The sequence below is a fragment of the Nomia melanderi genome, chromosome 10, assembly GCF_051020985.1.
Source record: "Nomia melanderi isolate GNS246 chromosome 10, iyNomMela1, whole genome shotgun sequence".
Taxonomy (NCBI): Eukaryota; Metazoa; Arthropoda; class Insecta; order Hymenoptera; family Halictidae; genus Nomia; species Nomia melanderi.
This window is the reverse complement of record NC_135008.1, coordinates 12,706,293-12,725,555: the sequence shown is the minus strand read 5'-3', so window position 1 is coordinate 12,725,555 and position 19,263 is coordinate 12,706,293. Positions and strand designations below refer to the sequence as shown.

General features: G+C 43.6%; 1 protein-coding gene across 1 annotated transcript in view; it reads right to left on the bottom strand.

The window, feature by feature from the left end:
* LOC116428820 (protein groucho) overlaps positions 1 to 19,263 on the bottom strand; it is a 59,618-nt gene that overhangs the window by 16,426 nt on the left and 23,929 nt on the right. The window contains exons 2-5 of the mRNA XM_076371237.1: positions 16,424 to 16,521; positions 14,133 to 14,196; positions 7,885 to 7,929; positions 3,590 to 3,727 (exon numbers count right to left, since the gene is read on the bottom strand). Coding sequence (XP_076227352.1) covers positions 3,590 to 3,727; positions 7,885 to 7,929; positions 14,133 to 14,196; positions 16,424 to 16,521 — 345 coding nt within the window. The remainder of the gene's footprint in view (positions 1 to 3,589; positions 3,728 to 7,884; positions 7,930 to 14,132; positions 14,197 to 16,423; positions 16,522 to 19,263) is intronic.

Sequence of the window (19,263 nt, the reverse complement as noted above, 5' to 3'; positions counted from 1 at the left end):
TTTCAAGATATTGATTCTTTCTCGACATTTTAGATTCCTTTTTTCCATCGGTTGCATTTGGCATTGGTGTCTATTTATATTCGAAAAATAATTTAGACTAATTTATTCACATTTATTTCTACTTTACATTCAATGTCAATGAAATAAACATCGCAGTAGAATTGTAGGTTTTACACAGTTTCAAAAGTCATAAAATCCTTGATATGAAAAGAAGTATCTAATTTCCCAACCCCGAAAATTTGTCTGGAAAGTAACAATTGTTTAACGGTACAAATTGATGACAAATCGCGATTATCACGCTGCAAATCGTAGACCAATTAAAATACGCTTTCTCTAAATTCCTACAAATCAATGCGCAACGACCGTGGTCGCCACCCTTTCCGCATCAAGAAATCCACTCCGTTATCTAGACAGCGTCAGCCCGTTCTCGCCGGCTCGTCGAACAATGCTCCAGACTTCATGCAATTTCCTCCGTCGAATTTCAGCGCATAGTTCCTCGCGCGCGATACGCGTCATCCTCTTTTTTCCCCCATTGCTAGCATTATACAACGTTATCGTTTCCGCGCGATACCCGCCCTCCACCTATCCGTCGCTCGGGGCGAATAAAAAAAAAAGCGTTCTGATTATAATTCGCCGCGCGGGTTCAACGACGCTCGACCGTGAGCACGGGCAAACAAGAGACGAACCGTGAATACGCTTTTTTCGCGTTGAGCGCGCAGTATCTCTCTAAAAAAAACGGACGAAAAGCGAGAAAGAGAAAGGGAGAGGGGGAAAGAGAAGCATTCACGATTCGGGCGTCGAACGAGCAATAATTGTATAATGTACCAATGGCGAGCGGAAAATGCATCGCACGGTTATTTTCGTCGGAAATCGCGTTTCACCGGGAACAATTACTCGAACCAACCCCCGCCCCCAGCCCCCAACTCCCAACCCCCAACCTCCCCGACCACTGTCCGCTTGAATCCCCGGCTGGAAAAAAGCCAGACGAAGTACGTAAGCGAGGCATCCATAAATACGATAGATACAAAGCGAAAATCATCGGTGGCCGGCTGAACGGATGCGATGCGACGCGACGGGAGACGAGGCGACGCGCCACGGGTCCCCGACGGTATTCAATTCGTATTCGAAGCAACGAGCGGGACCACCGTCATTCGTGCAGCGCCAAACGAAACGTAATAGTCCCAAACGAGGTTTAACGCGCCGTGAATAATACGCTGGATAGGGTGTATACATATATATATAGAGAGGGGGAGGGGGGGAGAGAGAGAAGGAAAGAGAGGGAGGAGATATATATGCGAGAAAGGAAGACGGAGAGAGAGATACACAGAAGGAGGGTGGTCGTGTCCGAGGGGTGGCATCGGCGTTGCCCCGAGGTGCGACTCGTCCATACCTGTGCGTTTAAATACGTGTCAGGGAATATACCCCCGCGAACCGGCCGGCTGTACAAACGCACCCCAACGATGCGTGTACCGTAACCGGCCGGTTGGGAAGAAGAGAGAAAAGAGGGGCGCGGCGGGGTTTCGACGGGGATAACAGAGAGGTCCAATCAGATAGATGAGGCACGCGGGGCAGAGGGGTGCACACACGGCCAGAGAAGGGAGACACATAGGGAGAATTGCGTTCCACTGTTCCACCGTTCCACACAGTGTTATTAAACGAAATATTGATTCAACCCCTGTTTACCGAGTAATACATATTCATGGGGGTTGGCGCTTATGTCTATTTGCCTCCGTCGGTCCCTTCAGCCTTTGGCCCCCCGTCACCCTCTCAGCCCTCTATCCCTGACTATCTCTCTTCTATTTATGTTTCGTTCTCTACGTCCCTCCAACAAGCTTGATCTCTACCCTCCATCTCCATCTGGCTGACTCTTTGTTCCGCTCCCCTCCCCCTGTCTTACTCTATTTAGCGTTTCCACCCTGTGATAGAATAGGGAACCCTCCTTGTGTCACCCCGCGCATCAGGTTCCACCCATGCTCTATGTTAGAGCCACGGGGCGAGGAGTCGCGGTGCATGTGCACGTGTCGCACACCCGGCTTCACCTTGTACCCTACTATTCGGTGCCCGGAGTGCACGCACTGATTATGTCCCCACATGCCGATGACGCGTATTACGCAACTGCAGATTGCGGTACGTGTCACGACCTAGATCGGACGATTTGTAGCGGCCAGGACTGAGCGTACGCTCGTTAAATCGAGGACACGCGACGGGAGTGTGGTTCCCGATGTACCGATCGGAGGGTACATTTCTTGATACCCGTGTATATTATTTGCTTTAATTACTATTTTTATGTCCTAGCAGTCATTCCTGAAGTATTACATAATCGAGTCAATCGTTTAATCGAAATAACTCAGCGAAATAAAAAATAAAAGGATTCAATGAAAGAATCCATCAAATGTGTCGGTACTAAAATTGCGGAACACTGGGAGGTAACAATTGGTCACATTGATCCATGATCGAATGAATGATTAAAACCTTTGATTGTAAAACAAATACTAGAAAAATCTATAACGTTTATGTACTCATAATGAATGAAACGATATTATACTCCTGAACACTAACGAACTCATATTCACTAACGGTCACTCGAAGCTGGTTTATTAAGGTCTTAACTCCATCCCGAACAGAAACAAACGAAACATGTGAAGTTACAGTGATGCCTGAATATCAATAGGGGTAACATTTCGACTAAGAATAATCGAAGCACGCCTGTAACCCAATGACGAGCATCGCACCTTTGTTTAACCCTCGGCATCGAGGAATTATTCAAGTCGCACCTACAGGAACCAACTCGGAACTCAATTATACGCGTCGCGGCCGACGAATGCCAATTTTACCCTGGCAACCGTGCCAGTGACGTGGACTGTGGCCGCCTATAAGTATGAGGAAAACGTTTTCCGCCGGAAGTCCATCGTAGGAGACACACGGCTGGGGTGAAGAGAGGATGTGCCTGTCTCGTGACGATACAGCGCTCAACGTCTGTTTCGGAAGTCTGTTATGCAAACGAAATTTTGCTTGGCGATTGATACAACACAATGAAAAAATACATCAGATAGTTCCTTGATGCCTGGTAATTGACTATGCACAGTCCACTTCAAATTACCCGTGGAATCGATCGTTGCGTAAAAGAACAACAAACATGATAGACAACTCGTCAATCAATTTTTTGTAAATCATGTTTTAAAGATGCGTCGACATTTAATTTTTTCAAATAATGGATTCCATTAAAGATCGAGTGAAGCAACGAGTGTATTAGAACAGAGAAATGGATAGCAAATGAGATGTAAAGTGGTAAGGTGTCAAGGAAATTGTTAGACCATTTAATTGCGAGATGTTGGAGTGATTTAAGCGTATTTATCACGTAATTTCTTTACGTTAAAGATTCCTATCGGAATAAATCTATATCACTTTGAGTGAGGCTAGTAGATCCTTGAAGGAGATATATGGAGTTAATAAAACCGGGACTAGCATAAGAAATTGGCAAATGACTTGCAGCAGTATCTGTATTACTAGAAACTATCGGAGTTATTATATGTATGATGTAAAAAACACAAATAAATTTAATTAAATTAATCAAGGTATGGACACTTACCCCTATTATTGAGTTTAGCTCCGTCATGGTGATCTGTTTAGCTCTGTCGACAGCGGTTGCAACTTGCTGTTGGTGCTCTTGAGATAGAAATGGCAGGATTTGGTGAATGATGGCATTCAGTCTCTTTGAAATTTCAGCCTGAAAATGAAAAGACCATTGTTCAATATTTTTTTTCAAAAATGTACACTTAAAAAAAGATCAGGTTTCTTAAATATATTAAAGACTACACTGAACTCTAGAATTATACACAAAAATCCTGTTTATCAACCAATTCACCCTTATGCATTCAATAAGCTTTCGATATAATTATTAGATTGAAAGTCTGCATTTCTTTCTGGAAAAATATTGACCAAAGATACGAGTAAATCATAATGAAAAAGAATGGTTGAATATAGTAAATAAGCAACGAAATAAAGCAAAAGATCTTAACAATTCATTGAGTTGAAAATAACTTAAATCAATTTATTAAACTTTCTTTGATGATTTTCTCTTACTACACTCACAGATACGTAAAATATGGAAGCTATAAATAGCAAATAAAAAATAAACGAGCCAAGCGTCCCTCTATCCTCTGGTGAATGTGAAGCGAGGACAAAAATGAATTGGAAAAGTTTGTCAAAATAAATATTCATTGAAATGAACGTCGCAAACAACCATTTAAACACTTCCTCCAATCGTCATTTCTACCTCGAATAATAGCTTGCCTATTTCTACCCACGACTGCCATTCCAGGGTTAACACGGTGGGTGATCGGTCAACGCGTGAGAGCCGCGTAGTAAAACGTTTCGTTAACAAAGTGCGCAACAGAGGGAAAAAGATTTTATTTCGTTTTCGAACTGCGCACATGCCTCCCAGCTGGTTGGAATCGAAAATATTTTCGGCCCCTTTTCGTGAGCGAAATATTTAAGCGTGAACACTTTTAACGAACGACCGGCTAAAATTAGATGGTAGAAAGAAGCTGAACACGGTAGTCGGTTAAATTACTTTTAAACGTATTTCCATTTATCACCCGTGTGCTTATGTTTCGTCTGGCAGGGTCGAGTAATTGTTGCGTAATTAATGGTTATACTGCTGACGCATAAAGGTCGAACAACCTACAACTGTAATCAATTTTTTAAATTACTATTGTTAGTCACAACTCTTACGAATATTGTAATCATACTTGTTACTTCTAACCGAAAAATCAAACGATTTGTAAAAATAAAATCCGCATGTTTAATTGTTTCTCATTTTCCTTATTTTATACTGATTCTTTAACCCTTTCGTTATAGAACAGCTCAATGTAAAAATACTCTGTCTACTCATTAAAACACATTTGCTTCAAAGCGGTTATATGAATAATTTATAAACGTCAATATAAATATAAACAAATTCTTCTGGACCCATATATGCGCCCATAGTACTCAGAAGATTAACCCTTTGAACTCTGTAAGCTCCGATATTGCACCAGGAATAATATTAGATATTTTAATAAATCTTAAAGAAACTACACTACAATTATTAGATTTTTCACACATCCAAATTTTGCACTAAGAAGGAAAATAAAAGATCTAAGAAATGTTATAACATTTTTCATTTTTGCTAGGGATACTATAAAAATTAGTTGCAGTTGCTGATAGATTACAAAACCATCTTGAGTGCTAAGGGTTAAAACGCGTTACCTAGCTTAATCGCTAACCCATTTTTAATTAAAATACACTCTCCGCTAGCAGTAAAGCATCGTTAACTGGAATGTGCATAATTAACATAAATTGATTTTACACAATCCTTCCTGTTTTAATGAAGTAAAACTAAGTACACATTTTTGAAGTCTTCTTTAAACGGTTACTTATACGAATAATAAACAATCTGATCCGTGCTAAATCAAATACTTTGTTTCTTAATTTTCCTTGACGGCCGCATGTTAGTAACCGAAGCCAAATTCAAGGGAAAACCGAGTTATATTAACTCCGCCCCGCCAATCAGGGGTCGCCGGGTTTTATTCGCGGGAAGATCGTCAGCCCGCGGATCACAGGAAAGCGCATCGGTCTGGTGAACGCGAGAACTTTTCGTCGGGTGCGGAGTAACGGCTGGCAAGCAAATTGCAGCGCGGAAAATATTGCACCGCGGCGTCGAAACAAAATACACAAGCTCAGAAAATCCCCAGGCAGCGGCAAACGACGACGGCCCACGACGACGACGACGACGACGACGACGACGACGACGACGACGACGACGAAATCCCCGTATTTCTAGCGGTGGATTCTCGTCAACGCGGCGCGTCTCTATTTTTGTTGCACCTCGTAAGAATCCCGGAGCGGCGCGGAAATAAGTGACGCGAACGGACATAAGGTGGATGATTAACGAGACACGGAGGGATAAAGCGGTGCTACGGCTACGTTCCACCGGTTTAACGAGCGATCTCGAAAAGGTTTCCGTCCTCCGCTAGAGAATCGCGGAAACGACGCGACGCGACGAGATGCGACGAGATGCGACGAGATGCGACGAGATGCGAGGCGAACAGCTTTCGCGGCCGATGTATTTTCGAGCTCGCCTGCGCGAATAATACACACGAAAATGTTTACGAGACGGCGGATTTCGCCGCGTGAGAGGATTTTCCTCTGCGCTAGCAACGCTACGCGCCGTTGATTCTTACCGCTTGATCCATTAGGCAAATAGCGACGATACCCAGAAAACAAATACCGATTTTGATGAACATTTGTGTATTTGCCGAGTGAGCGCGCGAATGTATTCGATACTCGGTTTGTTTGTCAGGGCACAATTAGATTCAAGAAATGAAATTCGTATAATCAAAGTCTGGAACGAATTACGACACAGTTATATGAATGTTTCTGAGTGAAATAGAGACAAAGGAAGTAAACAGGACCAAGAGACGTTAGTCTGATCGTGACCGAGTAGATGGACTTCAGTCAGACCAGTTGGAAACTGAGAGTCTCTATTCAGTTGAATCAACTCGAAATCTGGAAACGCGAATTGAACTCCGCGTAGTCAACTAAATTTTTGTAACCGTTGAAGTTTAAATATTTAATAAATTGTAGTTAATATGTAGTTTGACTTAAAAGAGCCCAGAAACTGGGAATCCGAAGATACATCGATATATCGTATAAATGGGCTACACGGTTGAGACCTACAGATTTAAGAAACCAAAAGTCAACACGACTCAAGGCAAATGGGAGCTGAAGGTTCCTAAAATTTCTTCCTGGTCCGAGTTTCTGGATCTACTATCTCATTGACTAGAGTCTAGATCTAGATCTCTTCTAACTTGAATTCTGGCTCAGTTCAAATCACGTCAAATATTTCAGTATTAATTGAGTTTGATCCAAATCTGTCGATCCTATTTCTGGGAGTGATCCAAATCGTATGTTTGGCGAGTTAAAACAATAATATGTTACACCGCTGAGATATTCAATAAAGTAGGGACATTCATATGTCAAAGCACTGAAGAGGAATATTCGCCAAACTTAATCAAGAAATGGGTTCCTTTACGAAGAATTTTCTTCTACGATGAATTTTGTATTTAAGCTACTTTAGTTTCCAACTATTCATACAAATAAATGATGAATAGAGTAGAAACCGAAGAAATATTATCTCACAAATGATCTAGTAGCGAATTCAGGATTGCCACGAAGTTGGGATTGTTTGATTTTCACATTTTACGACTTGAAGCCAGTGTTTTGAAATCCCTTCATCCAAGACACATTCCACGCGATCATCTCAGGCCTCAGTTTCCATGATTAATATTTCTTCACCCGGTCGAATATCTCAAATTTCTCACTCTTCTTCGAGCCAATCCTAAACGCGGAAAACCCACGCTGTCCCGAGGAATCACTGTTGACTGCTGTACATATTGCATACAGCGGCTACCGGTTTATCGAACAGACGAAGCGGCTTCTCGGAACAGCGTTTCTCGGCGGCGTCGAAAGTGCCAGCTCTTTTGCGGCCGTGGATTTTCTCGAAGTCTCATTCCGTGTCGGCGAGTCATCGTGGCAAATGTTTATTCGTCCGTGTACACGGGACAAACTTATACTCTCTTAATGACTTCGGCAAACACGCGACGTTAACCGACGCGCGTCTCGCGATGAGCCAAGAAAGAGTGTTGAACGAGACGAATGGAGGAGGAGGACGAGGGAAATTGCACGCGAGCTCGGAGGGAGAGAAGACGAACGCGTTCACGGACCGCGATCCTATCGTCGTTCGTGAACGACGACTGTCTCGCACGAAAATTGGCGGAACAATGTTACTCAACGTGAGAGACAGCTGCGGCGTTCTACGTCTGAACAGGCTTTGAAACTTACCTGTTTGTGCATCTCCACGTTTAGGCCGTAGGACATCTCGTAATACTGCAACAGAGAAATTAAACTTTGTTAGAGTGGAAATATGGGTACAAGTTGGAGGGCAAAATTGCTACACGTGAGGCTATAGTCATGTTAGCTAAAGTGTAGAACAGGTAGATAGTTTCACGTACGCGAACATCATGCAGAACCGAAGCTACTTGGAAACTTTACATCATGGAGAAAATTTAATGAACAATAAAATCCGTAGAAAGATCCTTTAACAAATAATTTTGTACATTCTACAAGCTTGAAAGCTTAAAGCATACATAACATTAGGTTCTAATGTAACAACTTTAATTCTAAGTGTACATCTTCTACATGACTGTAAAGAGGTACAAAGTAAAACTAATTGTTTCACAGATCTAACGAAACAGAATGTGTTCGAAGACTGAGCGTTTGGAAATGGAAGAAACGACGAATCCCAAAATTAAAGCACCAACTCCTCCTTTCAATCGTCATCGGCTCATCGTCGCCGTGGCAAGACAGAAACTTCAACTACCTGACGCGCAATGTCTTTCATCGACTATCAACGGGCCCGGTCGTTAGCGAGACCACGGAGATGCGGTTATAATTGCGGTAAACGATCATTTTACCGAAGGGACCGTTTTGTAGCGTCATTACTTAACAGTCAACTCTCCGGGACTCCGTCACTGGTCATTTAACATCGCGGCGCGTTCTCGAGCGTTGCTTTACCGCCGGCAATTTACCATCATTTGCCAGATTTGTCCGTGTCTTGCTTCGTTATTTCGTGCCTTTTTTTCTTTCTGTCCGGTCCTACCGTCGTCGCCGCCGACGCCGCCTTCTTGCCTCCGCCGCGTCATTAACATTCCAACTACCATTAATCTCAGGAACGAGGTGCCTCCGCCACCGCCACCACCGCCATCACCATCGCTGCCACTGCCGTTGTACGCGGGGTCTCAACCTATACCCACCCTTCGCACGCAGTTCTGCACTTTCCGCGGTAACGCGTTATTAATTATCGTTAATCGCGATAAAGTTAATCGAGTCTGGTCGAGTACACTCCAGAGAGACGGAGGCTGGGGTAGGAGGCTCTGGCGGCGCGCAACGCACTGGAGGGAGAGAACGGACGAAAGGAGACCAGACACGGCTGAAGAGAAAACGGCCGCGTGGGGTTGGAGGGCGGAGTCCAAAGAGGGTTCGGCTAGGGACGGTGAAGAAGGAACAGGAAGGGTAGTAGAACGCGTGCAACACGCTCGAGTCAGGTACAGGTTCTTAATTTTACGGGCCATTAGCCCCGTAATTACACGAGCGAATTAATTGCGTCGTAAGTAAGTTATTCCACCCGTGGGAGAAGGGGTTAGAAGCGAGCCAACAACGGGGAGAACGAGGGGGGAAAGAGGCGGGCGAGACTGAGGCGGCGGAGGAAGAAGAAGAGGAGGAAGACAAGAAGGACAGAAAGAAGAAGAAGGAAGAGAGAAGATGGAGGGCAACGGAGGCGAAGAGGGTAGGAGGCAGAGGTTGTTAAGATCAACTGTACCAGCAGGAACCGGCAGCGACGATCACCAACACCGGCAACAGAATCAGCAGCAGAAGCGGCAGCAAGCAGCGGCGGCAACGGCAAGCAACCCTTAGCAGTAGCGCACTCTGGACCAACTTCCGCGACTCATTATGGCTTGCACAACAAATTAACGTGGCGGGCCTCGACCCCACTGCACCAGCGTCCTTAACGTGGCGCTTGTTAATGAACTCGACAAAGAGAACGAGAAAAAGCACGCGATCTCCCTCGATTCACCACCAGCATCGCTACCACTGCCTCCTTCTTCTCCTTCCTCTTCTATTTCCCCTCTTCATTCTTCTCTTGCTTCTCTTCTTTGCTCCGCCTTGACTCTGACACCCCGCCGCGATGTACTCTGTACACGTCGTTTAAGCGAGTTAACAAGCGGTCTTTTGTTAGAGACCTGGCCTTTTTTACTGCCCCCGGTACTATTGCTCGAACAGCTTGGGGAAAGATCTTGTTAGGGGAGAGGGGGAGAGGGAGAGAGGGAGAGAGAGGGAGAGGGAGAGAGAGGGAGAGAGAGAGAGAGAGAATGATAGAAGGGGACGGGGGGGGGGGGGGGGGATGATGAGGCCAAGACGTGCCCGTGGTGTAATTCAGTCAGACAAATTTTTATTGACCGAACGAACACGTGCGCTTGGCAATCGATGCGCTTCTGAGGCTATTGTCGAAGAGGATATACCCGGTACGTGATCTACGTGCTCGTTTAGACACCGCAGACACTTAAAACTTTACACCGAAGAAGTCCAAACGTGGGAGAAATGGAAACTGACGTTCCAGTAACCTCGAAGGCCTGCCAAAGCAAGCTCAATGGCCTCCAAAAACAGCCAATAGGCCACAGTGACCGCTGAGAGTTACCCAGGTCTTTATGGACTACTATCGCTGCCTAAAACGCTTCCAGTGAGGTTTCGTAGGTCACTGAAGTCCTTCGACTGTCGGTTAGTACCTTCTAGCAACCTCTGATGGCTATCGGAGGTCTTCAAAGGACACGAAGAAACGGAGGTCTGAGAAAATTGGAGGATGGTCGAAGATAGTTGATAGACTTTGAAGCAACCGCAACTTAACAGATATTTAGCTGTTCCAGTCCCTCGTTAGAATCAAGAATATTATAGAAGTATCGCGGGAATGCTAATAATTTCCGCAAAATGTGGTCTACATGCACGAATTCCTAGGTCCTCTGACGCTAACACGCAATATTTATGGCTACACAACTACTCGAACTATTCCAAATATCTGCATTTAGGAATATGAATAGGAATATTCGGGTATTCTAAGAATCGCCGCGTTTCAAAAGACTAAGAAATCTACGAAAGGTTTCCTGGAAGAATGCGATGAAATAAATACAGCGGTCTGGCCTTGTTTACATGTTCGTCCATGGAATCTAGCGGCGTTTAACTGGGAACAATGCCTTTGGTCTGCACTACACGCAATAATAACGTCCGGAGGGACAACGAAATCTACATTCTGTGGGAACGGGAATTATGAGACAGAACGTGTCGGGAGGGAGGACTCGCCGAGCAGCGTGGCTCGTGTCGATAAATCTCCGGAGTCTCTCTCTCACCGCGGCAACTTCCTACGACGCGGCGGCGGAGGCCGTGTCGGCTCGTTCGCTTGATTAATCGTGTTTAAACTAGTCGCCTCCGCGCCAATTAAGACTGTACAACGCGCGGCGCAAGAAGAGCAAGAAGGGCCGGGGCTAGAAGAGACACTCCCTCTAGTAACCGAGCCAGTCGGAGGAAAGCCAGGAACCGTTCCCGACGGTGAGACCAGCGCCAACGCAAGGCGCTGCCAATCGCTCGAGGGACAACAATAAATTAGTATCGGGCCGATGCGTGTCTCAAATAAGACGCCAGCATTCTTTGACTGATTGCCGGTTGTTAATATGAGGAATCCTGGTTGGATCGATCCACGAGTAGACTGATGTTGTGAGACCCTTGCGCGTCGATGATCGATTATTTTAGAGAAATTATCGTTGTAAAGAATGATTCTAAATTGATGTGAGATTTGTAAGAGTTTTATATTTATTGCCTCATGTTTAAAGGAAAAATTGAGAATATGTTAACTATAACTACTTGTCTTTTTAAATGCATTTTTTGAAAGAACTACTCTCGAGAGTAATTTAGACTTTATCAGAAGTGACAACAGTCGATTAAATAGCATTAATCGTTCGCTACCGTCATTTTTACTCGATGCGATATATTCAGTTTCTTAATGAACTTAATTATCTTTAATGTATCTGTGAGGCATAAGAAACAAGTACTCACTCGTACCCAATTATATACATAATTTATCTTTTGCACCTTACAAAATCACTTATAATCTTTCCCCTTCTGCACAGTCGTAATTAACTGAGAAGATAAAAACATTGAATCGAAAGTAAACCAGCGAAAATCTCAGGATGAAACGGCTTCTAAACAAAACAACGGCAATGAACGATTAACGTAATTTAGCAACTAATAAACACACGCAACTCGGTGCAAGTTCGTAGCGCAAACCGTAAAATTATGATCCCTAATTAATTCCGGTCATTAAGACGCGACAATAATAAAACAAATTCAATTTACAGTCCGAAGGTAGGTACGGAAGATCGAGTAACGGGTAACCGTCCAAGTAAACGATAGCCTGAATATCGGAGTCAATTAATTATGTCACCGGGTTCGCGATAAACTACCCTCCTTCTCCCCCTGCCTGTCTCCGTTCCCGCTGCTTCTCCCGCAGTCCAATTTTGCGAGGGTTAACTGTCGGGCATTTACCATGAAAACACCCGGCAGTAAATCGCATCTTGCGTGTGCGGCGTGCAACGCGGTTCGGATTTCCTCGCGGGACACGCGGATTGGTATAATTAGACTGGTTTACGGCGGTCGATCGTCGACGGGGCCGGTTCAGGGTACAAGCCAAACGAGGGCAGCTGGCTGCGTTATCCTTCGGCGTTGCTCGCCCGTTACGGCCATGTTACTTTGTCGTTAGGTTGCACGAAGACGAAGCTCTGAGAGACGAGGATCGTAACCGGGCATCGGCGAACCGCTGCGCCCCTCGCCCGGGTCAAAACCCAATTTAAGCCGGATTCTCGGTCTATCCGCTGAAACGGCCCGCCGTTAACCACCATCAAAGTACTATCCGATAGGTCTTGCATGCTGATCTTCACAGGAATGTTTCATCGGAGTCTAACGATCGACCGCATCGACCGACAGTCAGAAGCTAGCCCACGACCATGAAAGGCTACCATCGAACCGTTGGTAACCGCGGATTGCGGGTATAGAAAGTTAGTTACGAGTGTTATGATAAATAGCCGTTTCGTGGCCTTAACGGGCCGAGTCTGATAGGGGAATACTTTGTAACGCTGTGTTGATCGCGGAAGATAGTAACAGTATTAAACGAATAGTCCGATAATTCTGTTGGAGTTGCTGGATTAAGTTCAATGAATAATAACAGCTTAATAAGAAAACGAGACCGACTGTAGGATTCTTTCATTAGAAAGCTGGGTGCCAGTCAACTGAGACACTTCCCAAGTTTTCCTACATTTTCCGACTCCTCCATATAGCTCGAGATCGTCCCCAATTCCACTTCATATCCATTACACTGAAACAATTTTCTCAAGGTGGTAGAATCACGTTAAACGATAGTTTTAATGACACAGCTAGATATGATCCATGTTCTAGTTTCTATCTGTCTTACACAAATACCGTTCACGGGCGAGGCCCATAATACACTTTAGGCCGCGATCACTTCCCAGAACCGACAAAAGGCAAGGACAGTCGTAAAATGTACCCGGCGATTCCATCGCAGACGGCGTCTGGCCCTAGCGTCTCGGTTTCCTTGGCGATGGAGATAGTGTAGCGACCCTCTAGCAATCTCCGCCGGCTTCTAAATCCGAGTTCCCCTACCCTAGCACCGTTGTCAAGGAAACTGAGACGACAAGCCTCAAGCTATCCACTGCGATCCGTGTGAATCCGAGTTCCCTCTCTTTTACCAACGCCGTTGTCCTTTGTTAGCAATGATCGGCGGAGGAGGTGCGAAACGCTGCCTCTCGCGGCGAGTCCGATTCACTCACGGACGAGACCCGTTGTCCCGCGTCGTAAAGAGCATTAATCTTCGGTTACTACCGCGTTGACATAAATACTGTGAAATTACATTGGTCGCGGTACACCCGCTCGTATTTTCAACGACGCGGCGGTCAACGATCGCTGGCGGGGGTAAGTGACCATGACCGATGAACTCTTTTTGGACCGAACGATCGCGAGAACGAAATCTGGTTCGGGTTACGACCGCAACCCCTATAAGCAACGAACGGGTGCTCCGGATTCAATGAGCACCACTGAACTCTTAAAGCCATTAGTTATGCACAGTAGGTGCGCAAGATAAATATACGGATACACGTGCATCGGTTGCGGGCCAGCCCGCGTATACACACACATGAGGGCGAATACAGGTGCACGCGTGAGCGCGGGGTAACAGGCCAATGTGAAGTCGGTGCGGCGAGGATGCAATTAATGCTAAGAAGCCAAGCTGGTTTAGCGGTCGAGCGGGCATGATTATCCTGGATAGGGAAAACGGTGGACTCCGGGCTACAGTAAACGAGCGAGACAAAGACTGGGGGAGAAGGATGGAGGAAGGGAATGAGAGTATAGAAGGCGAGGAGAAAGGTAGACACGGACTTAACCGGAATTAGTGTTACAGAATGGTGATTCCTTACCATCACGTAATGTCGCTGAATCTCGATTTTCTCTGTGGCCAGTTTCTCGCACTCGAGTTTCAATCTGTGAACAGAGGGAAAAAGAAACGGAAATGAATTAAATGATTTTTCACAGGATACGGGCGTGAGCACGATATCGCGTATGATAGCTAGTTCTTTATCAGTCGCGTGTTAGGTCGCGCAACGGTTAGGCGGTGGTAAATTCGAAATACATTAACGACGACCTTTACGTTCCACCGCGTTAGTACAACGTTAATACTAATTATCGCCAGCTGTGCGTACATAACCGCGCGTACATACGAAACCATTTATATCGTATTCTAACCGCTCGGCAATCAAGCCGTTTAAATTGTATGTACTTTATTCAGTCGCAGTAGAACTGGCCAGACAGCCGGCTAGGTAGCGATGGGATCGATTCGAGACGCTGGTGGAAATATAACTGTTCCGAATGAAAGATTCACTTTGAATCTATTGGGGATTGTTAATATGTGCGACTTGTTGCGAAGCGTCAGGTGTACTTTTCGTTTAACTTGTACATGAATTGATATTGTAAAACTGTCCGTAATCGTTCTTTATACAAAAAGATTTCAAATTTAATCATACAAAAGAATGGTATTCTACATTTTTTACTTATAATTCTCGAAACGATTGTAATAATTCGCTATTGTCTAGCTCCAGCAAGTAAAGAAAAGAACAGATGCTCGAACAAACAACAGAAACAATTTCCTAGTAAAATGTCACTGCATTTTAAACATCCAGTATGTTCCCCCTTCGCGGAATCGTTCCCAAGCCGATATCAAAAACGTAAGAACCAGATACCGTCGTTCTAAAATGTTACGAACGTTTCAATCGTCTGGTCTTTTAAATCATCGACCTATAGACTCCTCTACCGTCTGTGAACTTCAAAGGTGGTAGCAGCCGAGGAAAAACGGAAGAAGGGGCATAGAGGGTAATGGTGGCAGACGTAAAAAGAAAGAGCCTGAAACTTCCGGTAGAGTCTAACGTGAGTTCCACGTAGGAACAATGAAAGTTTCGATCTGCGAAACTGCTGAAAAATGCAGCCACCCGCCAGGGCTTTTCCTTAATTCCGTATTCGCGTCGGTTGTACAGTCGCGCACGGGTGTCATTACGTGTCTGCCAATAGCCGCGCTGTCGTAAATCACTTATGGCTTTTGCGGATCGCGTGCAGCCAAGGAAGCAGCTGCATCGGTTCTCAGGCTATTCCGATCCGCGGCGTGTATCACGCTGGTTACGTATGCAACACCGAGACAAAAGATGGAGTAAGCCAAGACGATCGGGCAGGTGCGCGTTCAATCGCGTTTCACCGGGATCAGTTTCTTTCCTTCTCGCACAAGCCGCACCGAAATATGCGACCGAATTTATTGTGCTCCTTATCGATAAATACCTTCACACGTTAACACTAAAACTACCGAGCAATTAGAGTGACTTATTTCCAATTCCCTATAAAAATTAGAACAATACATTTCATGAGATTCGAAAAGACTCCTTTTCTTGTATCTATAGAAATACACAAATTTAATTTATTTTTCCTGAATACACAAATTTAATTTGTTTTTCCTGAATACACAAATTTAATTTGTAGAATGAACTGTATTGCGTTAAATACGATTTACAAGATACCTAAAAAGTTGAAACTCTGTCGTGGAAAATGAAGTTAACACAAAGACCAGAATTTGTTTGTATAAGTTTTTCGTTTTCGAGGAAAATTTGCATTAACAAGTCTATCTTTTCAGTTTATTATTGATATAATAAAGAGAATGATGTACAAACAGCAATTTGTAAGTTTGGTCTCTTTTCTTCGGAACACCTTGTACGTGATCGATTCTATAAACTTATACCAGGGAGACATTCTTTAAGATTAGCTGCACGCGTCACTCCACCTGTTTAAATATTAATTCCAAAAAGGGACGTTCGAGACTCGTAAAAGGAACGACTTCGTTCAAGTGGAAACCTTTAAGGGCGACTTGTGTTTTTATGTTCCTATTCACATTCATCCGACGACTCTCGCCACAGGTGCGTCATATAAGAGTTCTAAATCGATTTCATTTGAATTTTATCCTCTGACGCTTTCAAAATACAGGTTGTTGGGTTTAACAATTTCCGAAAATTGTATTTACAATTTTTTTCGTCATGCGACACCTAATTTGGAAATTTAACTGAATAGTAGAAAGTTACGACTTTACACAAAGAATCCGTTGACACGTAACATCGTATACCATGATAAAGTTTTTACAACTCATAAATTATAGTGAAACTTATTTTATACTTACGCGTGGCATTGGTTCTGCAAGAAATTAAATTCCTCCTTAATCCTGTCGCAGGACTCTCCGACAGTGAATTTAATTTGTTGTCCAGGTTGCGGTGGACCCTGCAATAAATATCCAAATTTAATATTACTTATTTACATTACTAAGAAGGAATGAGTTAGCGAAGAAGCAAAATTTTTGACAATTCATATTTCTTACATCAACGTTCATACATTTATAGAAATTCACAAGGAATAAAAAACACGTTTCATTATTATTTCAGACAAGGAAAATTGAATCGAAATGAAAAACTACACTTTTGCCGATAAATATGAAAGTGGCAACCGTGAATTCGACAGCAGGACGTCTTCGAACACTGCACGGAAACTTCATATTATGTATTTTGCAGAGATTTGTTTTATAGTAACCATTAACCACTGCCATGGTAAATTATAGCTTGCAACCGGAAAGCAGTGGGTGTAGTAGCTTGACTGTCTAACTACGCATGATATTGCGTTATAACGCGATGGCAGTGCATGAAACACTGACAAAACTACTCGATCTAAACTTTGTTTTATTTATCGAGGCGCACGTTACACGGAAACCGTCAATGGAAGATAATACATCATTATCTTTTTACTGGGTATTCAAGGATGTAACGCTGCCAATAAACAACGGTAGAAGTACGCGTTATAGTCGTCCATTCCAGAGATCAATTTCACCGAGATCGCGCTTAACCTAAACCAGCAACCTTTTTACTTAGAAACTTTTATATAATTCTACAAATTGAGGTTGCTCTTGGCCGGCTACAATCTAACTATCCTTTTTAAATATCGAATTAAATTTTATTTGCGCAATAAATTTTCCGTCTACGCCGACCGATTTATAACCCTCATTATCTACAACCTTTTAATCAAGTTCCTTATAATTAGATCATTCCGAAATAATGCCGCCTAAAAAGAAGACAATAGCATTGGCATGTGTTGCAGGAAATTGAAATCCTACTAACTTTCACTTTTTCTCAATTTGAAAGAATTGAAGAACATTCAGAAATTAATTGTCACCAAAATTTCCGCAAAATGAAACGTGAAATTCCTATCCAAACAACTGTCGCAAACAATTATTATCCTATATCCAATGATTCAACTGGTAAATATATTCTCAAACAAAACCATTATATTTCTTACTTTATTTCTAACGTCACACTTGTACCGTCAATTACACCTTGTACGTATTCACAAGCATATCCAAGCTTTCTCCAAAAATAACACGAAAATAAACTAGCGTAAGTAAGCGATGAGCAAGACCGTTGCCAATCGCTTAGGCGGAATAAAACGAATTTGAAGTTGCAGGGAACGTTTCTGAGCACGCCCCTAGCAAATTCTCGTTCGTCGGGACAAGAAAAGTACGGTGTGCGCGAGCGGGCGCGTCAAATCCCGCCGCATTGTATAATTAATTTCGCGCAGCTGTTCGCCGCGAAGGAGACGAATGGGTGCAGGAAGTAATGCGTTAGTCGATTCGCGGCTCGGCGATCTGATGGCGGAATGAAGAGCGGCGGGGAAGAGAGAGAGAGAGAGATGGAGAGAAATGATCGTCGTCGGCGGCGCGGAGGCGTTTGCACGCCGCGTCGAGCAGCCGGTAAACAGTAAAAGACGTTTAACCGCCATCGGCAATCGTGCACGCGTGGATGAACACACAATGTAACGTGCAACATAACGCGATAACAAGATTGCTGCTGGCAGGTGGATCACCGCGCCGGGGGCTCGACGATTTCCAAGCGAACCATCTCGCTCGACGGAATTCTCTGGTCTTTCGAGAGCCGAATCAGTGATTCGCGTCCTACGTTCAATCAATCTTCGGAGCTTATTGTATTCAGTTATAAATTAGTTGACTTCTATTTCACAAGCGTTTCGCTTGGAACTCGAATTAACTTCAATGGTCGGGTAGATGACCCGATTAGTACATTGATTATTCTTCGACGCTCGCGTACATTCGTGTTTCGGAAGTGTTCAATTCGCAGTTATTCGAGCTTCGAGGGATAGTTAGTTTTCTACGTTTGTAACATTCGCAAATCTCGTCCAAATGTCGCGAGGGACAATTAAGAACAGACTTCGATATGAAAAATTATAAACTCTGAATTTGCAAAGTTAATTAAAGTTATTAAAGGTTAAGATTACGATGCTTTCGTCGTTTGAGTTTTATATCGGGTGTCGTCGTCAACATAAACTTCAATCGGCACAATAATCTACAGTAAGATTCAATAACGAGACATAGTCAAGTGAACGCGTAACGAATATTCGAAGTCAATTTTCCCGAAAATAAAGACATCTTATGAAACAATTTTATTCTACATTTTCGACTTAATTTTTGTACATAGAATTAGCCCTTATCCAGTTGCACCACCAGTTTGCACACGACACTCTGTATAAAACTCAAACAACAATAATATCGCAATCTTAACCCTTATCACTCTAAGAATATCATAGAATGATTGTCAGATACACCAAATAAATTTTATGAAATCCAAAAACCAAATTTCATTATGAATGTTACATAAGCATAAAATAATATTAAAGAACTGGAAATTAATTGGTACATATTCTACTGTTGCAATTATGTTTGATGTATCCGTGTTCGTCAGTGAGATTACCGACTGGAATGATAATGATTAACTTCTGTTTAATCAATCCCTTAAAAAATCTTCGTAAACCCCCACTAAACATAATTTAGCTAGAAATATTAGCCCTCAAGTTTCAAATGCAATGCGTGCCATCCTCGTCATTGAACTCGATCCGTAAAGGTGTCTGCCACCCGATTTATCGGCTCGTAACTTTCACGGTGGTGTCTTTCCGACGTCAATCGAT